At 40.1% G+C, this 17562-nt stretch overlaps 1 protein-coding gene across 20 annotated transcripts in view; it reads left to right on the forward strand.

Moving 5' to 3' along the window:
- Window positions 1–6868: 6868 nt before the first annotated feature.
- The window catches only part of Trpm3 (transient receptor potential cation channel, subfamily M, member 3), an 857614-nt gene continuing 846920 nt past the window's right edge, over window positions 6869–17562 (forward strand). For 6 of the 20 annotated variants that reach the window (XR_003952781.1, XM_006526979.4, XM_011247233.3 and 3 more), the window contains exon 1: window positions 6872–8373. Coding sequence is in view for 18 of the 20 variants with exons in the window: in XM_006526979.4 (XP_006527042.1) it covers window positions 8191–8373 (183 nt within the window). In the remaining 2 variants the exon portion in view is untranslated. Of the gene's footprint in view, window positions 8374–17562 lie in introns of all 20 variants that reach the window. The other 14 variants (NM_001035240.3, NM_001035241.3, NM_001035239.3 and 11 more) reach the window with 4 other exon arrangements.

The following is a 17562-nucleotide window of genomic DNA, read 5'->3' on the forward strand; positions in this document are numbered from 1 at the left end:
GGCTTTAGCACAGATGATTGTCTCCTGTCTAGTGCTAGAACGTGAGGGCAGGGACGAGGCAGGAGTTTATTAGAAACCCAGGCTCTGATTCTACAACCTGCTTCCCACATCCATGTTGGATGTTCTGCTCTATCAAGGTCCTAAAGCTTTTGTTACACACTGGAACATCTGTACCACAGACGTATGGTTGAGGGATAACACTTAGATATCATTCATTGGAGAAGCAGTTACATTGATTGTTTAAGAAGTAAAAGTAGTGAGACTGCAAAGTGGGGTGTTTACGTATCTCTGATATCTGAACACCAATTTGATGGGAAATTTTTGTTTTTCTAAAGGTGAGGAAGCCACTGCCTCTGCTGGTAGTAATTTCATACCAGCTCCTCCTGGGAATAGCAGAGTCCTGTATGGGTTGAAAATCTGGTTATGTTGAAAGACCTTATTTGACTTAAAACAGATTATATTTATTTATTATTTTGCAATCTAAGGGCAGACCTTTCTTTGGTGATGTAGTAATAATAAAGCTTCTGACTTATCTTTTTGTATAAATGATTCCTGTTATGCTGGACTCTTCATTGTTCATGTCTTATTCATTGTCTTATTCATTGTCTTATTCATTGTTCAACTGCTTGAAGAGACACCACGAACCAGGCACCTCTTATTAAAGAAAGCATTTAGTTGGAGCCTTTATGGTAGTTTCAGAGGTTTGGTCCAGGCAGCAGGTTTGGCCGATAATGATCCTGGGCAGGTAACTGAGAACTGCATTGTATCTGGAGAGAGAGAGAGAGAGAGAGAGAGAGAGAGAGAGAGACAGAGAGACACAGAGAGACAGAGAGAGACAGAGAGAGACACACAGAGAGACACAGAGAGACACAGAGAGACACAGAGAGAGAGAGAGAGACACACACACAGAGAGAGACAGGGAGAGAGACAGAGAGACACAGAGAGAGACAGAGACAGAGAGAGTCTCAGTTTTGCTTTTGAAACCTCAAAGCCCACCCCAGTGACATGCTTTCTCCAGCAAGGCCACATCTCCTAATCCTTTCAAATAGTGCCACTCTCTGGTGACTAAGCCTTCAAATAAATGAGCCTATGGGGACCATTCTTATTCAAACCACCACAACCTATAATTTCCAGGGTTTCCCCCTTCTTTTTATTGAGGTATCTTAATAATAACCACGGAGGATTCTGGGGGACTCACTTTGCAATGTGACTACTTTTTTCTCTTCATTTTCTTAATTCTGTTTGTGATCACCTTGTTCATTTCATTTCATGTCAAGGTGTTCTTTAAAAAGTGAGACTGGTGGGAACTTGCACCAAGCCTGACAACTTGAGTTCCATCCCCAGAATCCCTGTAGTGAAAGGAGAGAACGCACCTCCACTAACACTTGTCCTCTGACTTTCACACACCAGCATAATAATTACATGTACACCTCAAACAAACAAAAACATACAAAAGGGATATTTTAAAGTTAAAAGTCAAAATACAAGTAACTATGAAGAATTTCTTCTTTTCAAAGCATTTAGTTTTCATATAAACTATACCTGTTTTTCCTCCACCTTGTGTTGAGTTATCTCCTTTATATTTAATGAAATTGTGTATTTGTGGCAAATATAAATAATATAAATAAATGCACTTGGGTTGAAATAGAAAAGGCACCTGGAAAATATATAACTCAGCATGGAGGACCCAAAAGCTGTAGACAACAGCTGGTGAGTGACTGATGTTCAGAGCTGGAAGCTAGGTCACATGTACCGAGGCATTTCTTCTTTCCTCTACTTTGATGGCGAACTAGTATTGAGAGTCCCTGCAGTAGCTTGGTGGAGGTTGGTCAGAGGGTTTCCTCTTCCTGCCAGAGCCTTGGCTCGGCTCTCCAGGATTCTAATGATGGAGTCCTCTATGGCAGCTTTCCAAACAAATGGGCTCTTTGCCTAAACCCTCAGAGGATGTTTCTCCAACATTTCCAAGTTTTCCCTAGATGCTGTTAAATTGTAGGAAGAAGAAAAAAATGAGTACATTCTGCTTAGAGCATACCCTTTTAGGTTTGTGTGATTAATTTTCTCTACTATGAAGTAGATATTTTGTAGTGTTAATGTGTCATATTATTTGTATACAAGTATGCATTATATAATGTATATTATATAATATATCATATGTCAATTGTATATTATATATTATATTTAATATATTATATATTATATGTCGAATATATATATATATATATATATATATATATATATATATATATCAAAACTGAGTACAGGAGAGGGGAAAAAGCAATTTGGGATTAAAGGTTAGAAGTCACGGGCTCAAGGATCAGACTTGTACACTTACTATGGAGAATGTCAAAAGCCCAGGTAACTCACTCAGTTTTCCCTTATGAGCGGGAAGGAAGGTTGTCATGTTTTCCTGAAAAGATAATATACAAAATGATTTTAGCATTTCAAACGTCCTTGTCATGTAGGAATACATTCATGGCGATCCTCTAATGGCTGTATAAAATACAAACGGCAATTTATAAACATTGACACTACCAGACATTTCTTCTTTCTCCACTTTTCTGGTGAACTAGCATTGAGATGAACATACTTATAAAAGAAGCACACTACTTATTACTACGGGCCTCTGTATAGATTCCAAGACGAATCTCCCTGTTGCTACCATCTTGATTGGCAAGCAGCACATCTTTGGCTCCCCGAGTTTTCCAGGCTCCATGGCATGCCTTCTTGCCATCATAAACACCCTCTTGACTCCTAACAATTTAGATTCTTTTGTCTAATGTCAATCTATGTTAATTTGTTATTTGTGCCTGTCTTCTTTGTGCCCCATCTTCTTTTTTCCCTATTGCTGTTTCACCCAGGACTTTGAATACAATCTGTCTCTTGCATATATACCGTAAAGCAGAAGGACTGGGTCACAGGGCATCACAGAATCAGCTCCATTACACATCCTCTCACAGAGTGTGAGAATTCTGCTCCACATCCCCAACATCATTTACAATTTTTGTTCACTTAAATTTCCTGTCCATATAACTTGTCACTTCAGTAGGAGTGTTAAACTATCCATTTTATTTATTATTTCAGAATACAGTGACATTTTGCTCACAACCTCCTGACTTCCCCTGCCAATTTCCTCTCCTTTGTCTCTCTAGTTATAAAGTCTATATTCTTTTTTAATTCTGTTATTACTTACATTCACAGTTCTTAACACTCATAGCTTGAGCCATTATCTTTTTAGTATTGAAGTAAAGTTTTAGAGAACTGATTGTCACTAGAGTTGTGAGGATGAGAAACACTGATTTAAGTATATGAAAATGTATGGAGTGCAGCAATTTAAAAAAGGAAGTTTGTAGTAGAATACTTACAAATAATGTCATTTAAAGAGGACAAAGCCTGTAATTGAAGGTGTTGATTCTATCCAGGTTGAGAGAAAGGGAGGGAAGTACGGAGGCACAAGGCAACTGGGGAGACATGCGAAGACTTGTGGATATCTACACTGAATGGCTCCTCTGCAGATATTGCGGGGAAAGGAGGAAACTATGTTTCCTTTGAAGGAGGCTAATTTTTCAGGATCTGTCTCTCGGAGAATCTCAACCATATAGATGGCCAATTTACATAAACTAGGATAGCCCTACTGTTCCTTTTCTTGATTAATAGACATGGGCTTTGGGGATTTCTTGCTTGAGTTACAAGGATAATTGCTTCACCTCTCATGCCTGTCTGGCTTGTGTGAGTCTCAGCCCTCAGGTCTGTAAAGGAAATCTAATCATGACTAAACACAAATTCTACATCCTGTCTCCTGCTTCTTGGGCACTGACTAATTCCACTTCACAGAAAGCCTGGTGATGGAGATTAAGCTTTCAGTGGGCTCACAGAGCCGTTGCTCTAAGTTCATATAACACTGCTCTTGTGCGAATGTGCCGGGCTGACCTTTGTTCTGTAATGCGTGGAAGGAAGTGACAGAAGGAAGTATCATTGTTTGTAAAGGAGAAAAGAAATTACAGGAAACACCTATAGGCCATCTTCAAACATGTGATCATTCTCACAGTAAAAGAACGTTTGTTAAATAAGTGTGATTCCAGGATGTAAAGACTAGGAAAGTGAATTTTTAGCTTAGTTTATAAAACTAGGCTTCCTAATCCTTAAAGCCTTTTGATAAAGAAATGCTGCATACTAGAAGAGAAACACTTGATTTTGAAGGCTGAGTGTTGAGGCAGAGGATGAGGGATAGCTCGTCAGATCTTTAGAGTCTGACTCTATAGAGTCTGTCTCCCTCCAAGATGCTATGAATCAATACACTGCCTTATACCAAATCTGAGAAGTCGTCTAGTGGAAAAAGCATCCTGATTTCAGAGAGGTTAAAATGTGGAAAATTGAGGGTATTAAACCTGCTGAACTGTGGCTCACATTCTCTAACACTGTAGTGATGATTTGAGGAACAGACGTAACTTGGTAATTTTCATCGCTTCCTGTTTGCCCTTCCCTCTCACATTTTGCATGCCCTCATTAGTCTGGAGTGTGCCTGTGGGTTTATAAGGCCTGGGAACAACCAAAGGAAAGAGATTTCTTATTAACTTTCTTGCAACAAAGTGCATGAACACGTGACCTATAGCAAATGGGTTTTGAAAAGAGTTTTCTTCTTGTTATAAAAACTTACCAACAGCCACATGAGCCTCAGACGGAGGAGGCCTTATAATTTTGGAGGACTGTTGAACTACTTACTTATTTTACATGGATGTGTGTGTTCCTGAGAGCGTGAGTAGGCACCATGCATGTACAGGTGTGTGCAGAGCCCAGAAGAGGATGTTGGATGGCCTGGAACTTGAGCTTCAAGTTGTTATGATGCCTGACGTCAGTTTTGAGAACTAGAGCCATGTCTTGTGGAAGAGCTGTTTATATTCTTAACCACTTGGCCATTTCTCCCACCCCTGAATATTATTTTTAAATCTATCCAAATTTTGTTTTTCAGTTCATTGCATAGTGTTACATTTTATTTTTGGAGCAGATAATTTAAACATTTATATTTAATTTTTTTAAAGACTGTATCATTAAACATTGTAAGTGATTTTAATCTTACTGCCAGCCTATTGACTTGCATACACTTTAAGTGTTTGAAACTATAGGGAAAAGGTTTAGGCTATACTTCTCATTTGACTTTAAAAAGATTTGTCGTCGTCATCATTATCATCATCATGATGCCAGTAGTTAAGGGCATCTATTACTCTTTCAGAAGATTGAAGTTTGGTTCCCAGTGACCATATCAAATGTCTCACAATTGCCCATCACTTTGTCTCTAAGGTGATCTAGTACCTCTGGCATATACACAGATTCACACAAAAATGCACACACATAATAAGAAATAATATTTTTTAAAGATTTATTTTTCAAGAAATATTTTATGTATAATGTATGCCTCGTGTCTATGGGTGCTGGGGGCTAGAACTTCTTGGGAATTGTCTGTCTAGGTGCTGGTCTCTACAGGCTACTTTTGTAATGTGCTAGCATTCTCCTGGTATAATGTTATAGTGATTTTTTCCCCCCAAGAAAGCTAAGCTACCCTGGCCGTGGCTTTTAACCCACGACTAATGCCCCAATGCTAGTAGTTTTCAGCATTTTCTTAGTGTTAATGTGACATTCTTTGCTAACTTCATAGGGGATATAACTGATTTTCATTTCCTGGCTCTTGGAAATTTTGGAAAGGCAAAGAACATCAGAAGAGGAAGGGGTCCATTTCTGCTTGCCTACCATCCCATGTAACCCAGCTCGAAAACAGTTCCAGGACATTTTTTTTTGGTACTCATCAAATGACAAAAGAACTACAGAGGCCATCTTCAGACAAGCCTTTAAAAACAGTGATAAGGGCATTTGAAAGCTCATTTTCAGAGCAAACGGCTAAAATAATGCCATATGCTATCACTATTCATCATTAAATTTTCTAAGTACATTTAAAATAAAACCCTCCCAGACATTTGGAGTGCTCACTGACCTGCTGATATGGTCATTTATGACAGCTACCCTGCGTGGAAGGGCTATTTTTTCCTTAATGGGCTGATGTGGGTGACCCAGGGTCTTGGGGCAGTGAGAGGTGAGTGTTCTTGGGTGATGAGCCTGGATACATTAGTGAAGGTCTCTCAGCTTCTTTTCAGGGTTGCAATCATCTGTGTTAACAGAAGGAACTTGCAAACTGTCCGCATTGGCACACAGTATTTTCATTTCATAGGGAGTTAGGCTCAAGGAAAAGAAAAGTATTTACTTTGTCTTAATTGCTTAATTTTCATACCTCTCAATTGGTACTTTGCGCCCATATCCGTGTACTTTGTAAACTATGCATGATTATTTTATTTTCATAAGTTGGAGGATTATCAACTGAATATTTGGAAATTCATGAAATGCCCCTAATAATTTCAAATCCATGAACCTAGATATAAAACGAATGCATGCAACATGGAGCCCGTGGTTTGCTCATTAAATGCCGCTGAATGTTGCAAACATTGTTTTTTTTTTTTTTTTTTAAATATGTACTTGTGATTTTCAGACACAGAGTGCTACTTTAAACGGCCACCTTGCTTACATGGACAGGCTATAAACACAGAGGCACATCTGTGGGACAGCCGGGTAGCGCTCTTCCTGCCATCCCTGCTAGGTAGCATATTCCAAGGCCCCTGCAAGAGCACACTGGCCTCTGCCAACTCAGTTGTGAGCTGCCCTCCCCATGCCCCTAACCTGCCTCTGCCCTGTCCCACCCCTAGCCAGGACCAAAGAAGCACTCTGTTCTTTGCAGCATTCTGCAACCTCTTTCCTTCCTTCTTACGTGCTTTTTGTTTTTTAAAGAAATGCTTTCTTCTTATTTGATTAAGAAACTAAAGTGTATCTTTCTGAGGTTGCAAAGGGTGAACAGCTCGGTGGGTGATTTCTTTCACATGGAGTTATGTTCACCTTGATCGTCGAAGGCATTGTCTGGGCTCTGTTAATCTGTGGTGCCGCAGTGGCTCTTTTTATCAGGTTAAGGCATTACTGAACGGGAGGCCCGCACAGTTTAAGACAACTGACATGAGACTCGTGACAAAGTAGAGGGAAGCATCCCCATAAGGAGGAGGCGACATGATGGGTAACCCATCTCACACCATCCTCAACCTGACCAGTGTCTTCTCCTCGGGACTGAAAGGGTAAAACTCAGAAACTCTTCTTCCTAGAGAGAGAGGAAAAACAAGTCCCTTGAAAGAGTACCAATCCCTTTTCTTCCCAGAATCCTCCTCAGCGTTGCTCCTTAATACAGACCCTTGGGCTTAATTGTAGAGGGAGAAGAGAGTCAATCAACTGGGGGATTCTCTTTTATTCCTTCTTAGTTCTAGGAAGCTGGGGATAAAACCTGGGTCCTTGCATATACCAGAAAGTGTTCTATCATATTGAGTTACGCCCCACTCTCTATTACAATTTGTGGCATCCTGATTCCCAGGCATAGCCCAGCTAATTATATGAGTCCCCGCCCCAGAATCGGAAATATCAGCATTTAACATGCTACAGTTTATAACACGTGCACACGTGTGTGTGTGTGTGTGTGTGTGTGTGTGTGTGTGTATGAAAAGCTATTCAGGAAACTTCAATATGCAGCCAAGTCTGAGGCCCAGTGGGCTAGCCCGACAAGCAGAGGGAAGAATTAGCCCAGTACCTGACATGCAGATGAAGCTGGACTCTCCCAAAGGACACTTGAATACAGTTGTTGCAAAGAGATGAAAAGGAAGAAAGAGAAAGGAAGGCAGATAAAGTTTCAGGCTTACTCTCTTTGTCTAAGTCAACTGGAGTCTCCACCCACTCACCAGTGGGTGACCCAGGCTTCTGCTCCCAGGTCCCCAGGGCCTGAAGACTGGGTGGGGCACATTGACTGCAAGAAACTCCTAGAGCAGTGGCTCCACAACCCCAGGCGTGGGCCGTGAACCCCCTGCCTCCCCCTCCCGCGCCTTGAAGGCGGTGGCTGCCGGTGGAAAGCAATTTGGGGTGCATAAGGAAGCGGGCTGGAGCGCAGGTGGCGCTCGCAGCCCCAGCCCCTGTTGAGCCAATCGCGAGCGCAAGCGCAGCCTGCTGGCAGCTTTACGGAGCTCCCGACTCAGGCGGGGAGCCTACTAGGCGAAGGCGGCGCAGGAGAGAGCTGAGCGCAGGCTGCTCTGAGCACTGCCAAGGGCCAGGCTGCTAAGAATGGGCAAGAAGTGGAGGGATGCGGGCGAGCTGGAGAGAGGTTGCTCTGACCGCGAGGACAGCGCAGAGAGCCGCAGGCGCAGCCGCAGCGCCAGCCGGGGCAGGTTTGCCGAGTCGTGGAAAAGGTTAAGTTCCAAGCAGGGGTCCACCAAGCGCTCGGGACTGCCGGCACAGCAGACACCGGTGAGTTGGGGAGAGTCAGGGCCTCAGCATCCTTCCTAACTGGTGCCAGAAACCTTGTCCATGGTGCTGAACTTGCTCTCCTGGCGCCGGAGCCTGGGAACTTGTGGAGTCACTTACAGGGAAAGTGTTGGGTGGTTGCAAGCAGGGGTCCCCAAGGGATGTCTCCCCCTCTATAGCCAGAAGAGGGGATTTGGATGTGTCTTCTTTCTATGCAGAAATGGGAAAAGTGTTGGAGAGGCGAGGGGCTGGCGGTCAGATCATTATAGTTTTGTAATTAACAAAGTGTGTGAGTTGTCCTGCGTCGTGTGATAGGAGTGTATCCCTCTGGTCTGTGTGTGCCCCGCATTCAAACTCACTTAACATCGACTGAATGGGGGCATAACAAGAACAGCACATTGTATTTTTACTCTCTTAGCACTTGCTCTTTCTATCTCACTCCCCCACTGTTTTAATGGGTATAGTTAATTGTTTGCAGAATGTCATTTGCATGTGGAGAATAGCAAGAATATCCCAGGTGCTTATACGCCTCTGGCTTAACGTGTGTACGACATTCAGAAAGCAGTTTCCCCATGTGCCAGCGCCTCTTCAATGTCTGATTAGTGCAATAAAAGGACTCCTGTGAAATTAAAACATCACTCTATGTGTGTGTGTGGAAATACAGTTGATGAAAACTTTTGCTGCGTTTACATTTCTGATATTGAAATATTAGATTTTCCATCATGTCAGACAGAGGGAAAGAGATCTCTGTTCTAGGAGACAGTTGTATTGACCTCCTGTTGCTCATGGGTAAGGAGAACACACTGTTTTTAACTTCCAAAGCATCCTTGGAAATATCAGCATGCATGTTTCTATGTTTTCAGAGGTATCGTGTAGATTTTACATAATGGAAAGAATTTGAATTGATTAAAAAAATTAGCTCATACCATGGACTCCAGTATGAATAGTGTTAGCTCAATCTAGTTTTCAGGGGTTGCAATGAAGGATAAAATGTATCCGTAAATGTAGCATGTAACAGCAATCCCACAGAATGAGATTTTAGCCTATTTATGTTGTTTGCTTGTTTACAAAATGAATGGCAGAAAGCATTAATCAATCTGGGAATTTCAAATCTTTGATCCATTTTGTGGGCAAGGTTTTCATCTGAACATGGACATGGTCCACGTACATGCAATTAATTTTATTTTAGCCACAGAAATATTCTGTAAGATATGCAGGCTTGAAAACATCTTTAAAAGGAATTTTCATTTGAAGACAGACTTCTGAGATAAATTCTGTGAAAAAGATTAATGACCTCTTACCTCTTATGTAAACTAAGAATTGAGTTCATCTCCTTACAAAACATCTAAACATTGTTCTATGAGGCTTTTTATATCATGTCTGATTTTGTTCAACAGGTGTGTGAACAGCCCTTATCAGGGCCATACAAAAATCTTCATTTAACACTGTTGTGACAATAAATGACTTGGAGGTTATTGCCTTGAATAAAAATGTGTGTGAGGGAGGGCATACTAGGATACCATGGCAACCAGAAACATCTGGAAAAGTAACCAAGTCCTTCTGTTTGCTAAGAGCAGGCAAAGGGGCAGTATTTCTCTGTGATGCTTGTTAATTGAAATATTAGCAATTCAGTTAAAAAGCAGTGAAAGCCTGTGGGTTTTTTTCTCACATTACATGACAAGTTCAATATTGATTTTGTTCTAAAACTCCAAAAATAGGTCTCTAAGCCAAGATTTAATTACCAGATTTAAAAAATCCCCAAAGATAATGAGCTTTTGTCATTCTTTGGTCTGCAATCCATCTTAGTTTTGGTCTCATGAGTTGTTGATAAAGACTTGGACTTCATTAGTAATTGAGACACTTGACACATTCATGCTAACACGGGAGCAAGGGAATAATAATGGTTTCAAGGTACATCTTTGTAAAAGTTTTTAACCTTTAAGGTAAGATGGTTTTTCTGTAATTTGAAGTGATCTGGTGCTGTTTTCAATTTTTCCCTGTATCTCAGAAAAATAGCTTGTAAATGACAACTAACTTAAATTAATTTGTTTGTTGTTGTTTTTATGAGGAAAAAGATATTCTTTGACATAGCTGTGGGTCTTATCCATTGAGGATTATGTTCAGGAATAATATGGCATTCACCCTGATTAAAAGAAATCATGTAAAGTTTTTATTTGTTCTCTGTTTGAGACCATGAAATGGTCATAGAGTGGTTTTGTTAAAGTAAACCCTGATTCTTTGTGTCCAATCTTCGAAATAACTTCTGGTTAAAGTCACATGGGGGAGATGGAAGAACCTTTGAGCCCACTCAAACAAGGAAGGCTGTGCCATTATTTTTATTTTGGAGACAAAGCCATATCTCCTGGACATGGAAATTATTTACTCCCACAAGGAAATTTCCATCACATTCTAGAACAGTGGTTCTCAACCTTCCTAATGCTGTGACCCTTTAATACAGTCCCTCATGCTGTGATGGCCCCTAACATACAACTATTTGCATTGCTACTTTATAACTGTACTCTGGCTGTGGTTACAAATCACAATGTAGATATTTGATATGCAGGACATGTGATATGCAATGTCCTCCAGAGCTGTGACCCACAGGCTGAGAAGCATCTTATTTTCTCTATGACCTGAGTTACAGTATTTTTGTTTTTCTGTGGGAAGTTAAGGAAGATTTTCTTGGTTTGATTTTAGTTAGGTTTCCTACTGATTCACCACTAAATTTGGAAGAGTTTTTCATGGAGGTGGAGTGCCTCCATAGTCATGATTCCTGCCCTAGAAATCAAAAGTTCCATTTCTGGCTGTTGGCTTTGGTGATGAGAAAGTGCTGTGGACTATGAGAAGCCTGAGATAGGAGAGTATGGGCCATCCACACCTGACCACAGCTATCTGGACCCTTTGATTCTAGTGCCAGGCAGAAGTGGCACTAGAATAGAAGGCGCCACTTCAGTCTGGTGGCATCTCATGGGCATGCTCAGTACGAGATTTGAGACACTTCATGGACTTCTCTGAGATTCTGCGCCATAGAAGTAAGCATACCTCACAAGCCAATCTTTGCTGGTTCTGAACTCATTTATGAATTGCTCCTCTCTCTCCTTTTTTCGGGGTCTTAGTTTCCAGCGGAAGGTTTATGAACTCCTGTTGCTTTGATACTCAGATATCTAAAAGATATAATTCTGATACAGTGAAGCAGTGTTTAATAATATGCATTTGTTAGAAATTACTTTTCTCTGGGATAAGGTCTTAAATTTTTTTTTAAAATCTGGAAACTGTTTAAAATAAAGGTGAGTAAATTCCATTCCAATTTTATTGTATTACCTATTAGGGTGAAATTATGTGTTAAAATTTGGGCTATCAAATTAAATTTTTGAGTATTAGTTTTTTTTTTTTTAATAGTATTTCTGTCAAGTGGCCTATTGGTACAAAGATAATTTAAGAACTTCTTCATGGTCATTCTATTAGATCTAGATTACATTTCTCCTTGAAATGCTATGTTTACTCCTCCTGTTGTTTACTTTGATTGTATTTGCACAGAAAGGCACAGATACCATTCAAAATATAATCCAGTAGGTGCAGTCTGGTGTTGTAAATATCAAATACTCACCTCAGCATGCGTACATTATTAATTTAAAGAGGTGATTTTCCCCTAGCCCCATAACTATTTAAAGGCTTGTTTTCACATAGATGTAGACTTAATTTAATCTCTGAGTAAGCTCTGTGTTAAAGGGACAAGAATGTTTTCAGGGAGTAAAATGATGGAGTAGTTGTAATTAGAGTTGTTTTTCAACCTTGGATGGCATACTTGCTTCCACTAATGCTATAATTACCCTTATCAGCAGGTGCCAACCACAGAGTATCACACCTTTTGCTGATAAGTGGGCAACTGAGAGTGTGCATCAAGAGCAATGAGCACAGGAAACATCTGTGCTCCAGAGCAGCCAAATGCCTTTCATCTGAGTACCAAATGCCCTCTTCCTGCCATGGCACAGGCTTGAGATGCTATGTATACAGGTTGTGCCTATGTACAAACCTGGCTCCACTTCTGATACCCCTATCCTCCTTTTGTACCTAGTAGGTAACTTCTAGCTCTTCTTGCCAAAAGCAAGTGTTACTTGATTTTTCTTGTGTCGTGGGATATAAACAAATGTCTATCAATCCCCAATATGGTACCCACAAGACATGAAAGAAATGATTCCACCCAAGTCTAGCTTTAAAGATGCATACGCAACGTATAGGCAGCCACATGATCAAAGAAGGCTCTTTTTCTTCAGCAATCATTAACTTGCTTCCTCTTATGTTTCATGAATTATTTCAGATCTCCTTCTCTTCCAGAGACATGTTAACAGACCTGATTTTGTGACTTTGTGAGAATCTCTGTGAGTAATCTCAGCTGCTCTGATGGCCAAATGGCAAGACTATGCCACCATGTCATGCCTAAAGGACAGAGTTTCCCAACATCTAGATTTGTCAATGTCTTGAATAAATAAAGACAGGCAGAGTTAAGACAGGGCTAAAGTTAGAAAGCCCCCTCTCTCAACCACAAAGAGCACGTGGATGGTGAGTCCATCCATGGCGGTTGTGGTAGACACCATGACAACTGGGTGAACAGAACATACTTGTTTCTCTGTCAGCATCTAATATGTATCACAGTGTCATTAAACCCTTAATGGCTTGTTCTTGTTATACAAAGGGCTCTCTTGGTGGAAGTGGAATGAATTCCCTGCAGCGCTGGTCCGTTATAGAGTGAACCAATTCTTGACAGGTTGATTTTGTATAGTGCCCTTTACGCATTGTGTTAAAACTAGAAAAAGCAACAGAGGAGTATTGCTTGGGAATACAATTAAATTTTCTTGTTATACTGATTTTTTTGAATGAAGAGAAGGAAGTCCATTTAATAACAATGGTCCACCTTGTTTAAGCATTTTGTAAATGCTACTTTTGAGTAGTTAGTAAAACTATTGTCACCATTATAGTGAATAAAATTCAGTTGTCTCTTTGAGGGCTTCAAATATATTAGGAAGAAAGAAATTCAAACAAGTTTGGGGGAAAAATATCCCTGCATAATTTTAAATTTGTTTTCAATTCTAAAATATACCAGAACAGTTTCTCCTGCCACTGTTTACTGAGATCTTTAAAAAAAAAACAAACCAATTGAATCGTTAAAAATTACTAACAAATAGCAAAAGAGCCATTAAATTCATTTGGCTAGACCAGCTGGAAGTATTGACTTTTTCATTTGCAAAGACAAAGAAGGCCTGGGAAACCAAAAATTATTCTAGAGAATACATGTTTAAAAAAAGCTTATTCTAGGAGAGGTGGCTCAGCAGTTAAGAGCACTGACTGCTCTTCCAGAGGTCCTGAGTTCAATTCCCAGCAACCACATGTTGGCTCACAACCATCTGTAATGGAATCTGATGCCCTCTTCTGGTGTGTCTTGAAGACAGTAACTCACATACATAAAATAAATAAATCTTTAAAAGCAAGAATAAACAAACAAACAAAAAACAAACTTAGTCTAGGGATTGGAGAGATGACTCAGCAGTTAAGAGCATTTGCTGCTCTTCCAGAAGGCCTGAGTTCTGTTCCCAGCACCCAGGTCAGATTGCTTAAGCCTGTGCCTCCAACTCCAAAGAATCTGACACCCTTTTCTGGACTCTTTGGCCACACACACACACACACACACACACACACACACAAACCCCCCCCCACACACACCACACACACACATACACACACCCAAACACACACACACACACCCAAACACACACAGACACAGACACACACACACACACACACACACACACACACACACACACACACACACACGGGGACGGGGTGGCAGGGCAAGATTAAAAAAGATGTGGAAGTGTGTTCTTGATCAGTGGTTGATGGGAAGGCTCAAAGGACTCAGCCCACTGTGGGTTGTGTCACACTTGAGCAGGGTAGGTGGTCCCAGAATGTATTAAAAAAAAAAAAAGCTGAATAGACCAAGGAGAACAAGCCAATAAGCAATGTTCCTCCATTGCCTCTGCTTCAGTTTCTGCCTTTTGATTCCTGTCTTTAGCTCCTGATCTGACTCCGTTCATGGTGGATTGTAACCTATAAGAGGAAACAAACCCTTTTCTCTCTCAAGTTGCTTTCTGTTTATCCTAGCAACAGAAACCTAAGTAGGACAGCCACTCTGGTCAGTCCTGGGCAGCTCCTCTAATAACACTGAGAGTTTAATCCACACAAGGGAGATATGCAAAGCAACTGACAGTAGGTGCAGTCTAGCTTTATAGACTGCAGAGCCCATTGGAGCAAAGTTAAACAGCCTATGTCTCCTTAAATGTGGGGTTAGGAAGTCAAGATCAACAGTTTTCTCCACTTGGTAACTAGATTTTAAGAGGAAGAAAAACTTGCTTGGACTTAAGAGGAAAGTAATGACATCTTGCTAATAGTAATTTTAGTTGTGCCATGGAAATTGATGCTGAATAATGTGAAATGAGACCAAGATATCCAGTGGCCCTGATGTGTGGAAGTTCTCACAAGCAGCCTGCATGTGCTATGGTCTGTATTCATACTTCCCACTAGATGACTTCCTTTGCTTTTTACAGCTAGAGTGTAAGCTCCACTGAGTGCAGGTTGTTTATTAGTCAGTGATACAGCAAAAAGCCCCGAACAGTACCTGATACAAAGTATTCAGTTGGATATTTCTTTAACTCCATGATGAACTAATCAATTAACAACATCGGAAATAAAAGTAATAGTTTTTAGTTAATGTGAGGGAGATTTTAGTTCCTTGGCTTTAGGTCTGAAAATAAAATAGAGAGAAACATTCTATTTATTTTTATTTTATTAATTATTATAATTTTGGGGAGTAGGGGAGAATAGCTTAAATAAGAAGGAGGCAGATAACTATGGTACTAGTCCACCGGAGTGGAATCGAGAGGATTATTTTAAAAGAGCATTACAAATTTACTTTTTCTTATGATAGGTCTAGTCCTGATTCCTTCATCCTCATGGACTTTCCTGGTAGAATGAGATTTCAGGGCTGATTCTTGTATCTTACTTAGAACGTATTTAGTCTAGACCATGGATGAATGAGTTCACAAGCTGTTGTGTAATAAGATGTGCACTTGTGGAAAGTTTTATGGATAACTCAAAGATCATCAAAGTACCAGCTCATGTATTTCTCTGACCTCCTAAAATAAGTTAAAGAATGTCAGAATGTGGCCAAGCTGTCATAAAATGAGAACCACCCTGGGTATTCTGAATATGAATGTCTAAAGTTGAGAGTTGACAAGGCAAGCTGTAGTTGACAAGATAAGTAGTCCATGTCTGGTCAACCTATACATTAAAACCTTCTCTCTAGCATATCAATGTTTCAACCACACAGTAACCCAACGGGGGAAGGAAAGTATTCATGCTAATAGCCACCAGATTTTTTCCCCCTTTCTGGAAAGTTGACTATATTTTTAGAAATGAACTTTATAATAGTGACATTGAATAATTGAGATTGAGAGTTATATTGAGAGTTATATTGAATAAGGATGTTGCCCAAAAGATCTGATCTGAAACCATTCATTTCACCTTGGGCAGTAAGGCGGCATTTACTTTAGTATGTTGTGGTAGCTTTGAAATGGAGCTGGCGGAGACTGGAGACTGGAATCCTGTCTGTTCATTGTTAGCTGTGCAGTCTGGCAAAAGTGTTATCTAATGGCTCTCTTCACCAGTTATTAAGACAACTTCCTTTCTTTCTTATTGAGCTTATGAGTCACCCAGGGGCTCTGTTTTCTTAAGGTAACACTATTCAGTGAAAACCCTTTTACAATATTTTTCAACTCTTGTTACTATCCATTCATTACACATTTTTTTTAAATGCTAACAGTCGAAAGTGCTCAGACATCCTTACTGTCCCAATACACACTCAAAAAAAAGAGTAAAAATTTGCTATTTTCTTTGATATCTTTAAAATAACCAAATATTATAGATATAGTTAAACTACCCATTTTCCAGAATTCTTTCCCTTCATAATGAGACTTCCTAAAATCAACATCCATTTTCTTATCCAACTTAAAGGCACATCTCTAGTAATACATTTGTATACTTATAAAGACATATGGACACTATGGCTTTACCTGCTCGGCATTTCTTTGGAACTGTGCTGTGCAGTGGATTTCTATTTGCCATTTGTCTTCCTCTCACAACAGTGTTTTCTTAACTATGCTATGGTGTACAGTGTACAGGCATTTTATAGTGTATGAGTTTGTTTCTTTCTTTCTTTTTTCTTTCTTTTTTTTTTTTTTTTTTTTTTTTTAGTATATGTTGAAGCCATACATTTTCCCTTCTTTCATTTCTTAATGGAAACATTATGCTAATTAATTTGGTAACTAATTTATTTCACTCTTTTAAACAATATTCACTGAAACTCCTTTTCATTGTCTCCTTGGCTCTTAACTGGATATGTGCTGCTCTTTGCAAGATGTGGAGCCCAGCAACAGAATGATTGCACTTACCCAGATCTCAACCTTTATTGACTTGCTTGAGTCAAAACTTTCCCAGAGGCTGAAGGTACACAGTGTTGACTTTGGTTTAAGGCCATTATCATTGACATTCACCCTAATGGCAACCAGCCTGGCTCAGTCCCTTCACTGCTTTTGCAACTTCACGTTCCTGTTTCTCAGTTCTTAGCATGAACGTAAGATGGCAATACCTGCTCCTGGATAAGCATGACTGACACATAGGTTGATGTGCAGCCTTTGGGAGGCCAACACTCACTACATGGGGGCAGTCCCTTAACCCCTTGGTGGTGTTAACTGGAGATTTGAGAAGCAGCAGGCCCTCATTGGTAGGATGTGATGTTTGCAAACTTTAATGCTTCGGAAGTTAGAATGTTGCCGAGGAGAGCTAGACTATAATAGAAATGGTTTGCTGGACCTGTAGTTGGCAAAGGGCCTTGAAAATGAAATCAGGTCCAACATGATGATCATACGCAACAGAGCTCAACCTCTGCAATGTCCTTCAGTGTCTTCACTGAAGTTCATTTTATTGACATTTTTAAAACTATGATATAAAACTTAAGCAGTATTGAAACATAGGACACCCTTTGCTTTTGATATCTTTTTATTGGTTTCTGTATACTTTGAGAAAAATTGTGGTTATAAAACTATTTTCTTCATGAAGCTCAAGGCCTTTGGGAAATAATGC

Source organism: Mus musculus, chromosome 19 (genome assembly GCF_000001635.26).
Source record: "Mus musculus strain C57BL/6J chromosome 19, GRCm38.p6 C57BL/6J".
In the NCBI taxonomy this organism is placed as follows: Eukaryota; Metazoa; Chordata; class Mammalia; order Rodentia; family Muridae; genus Mus; species Mus musculus.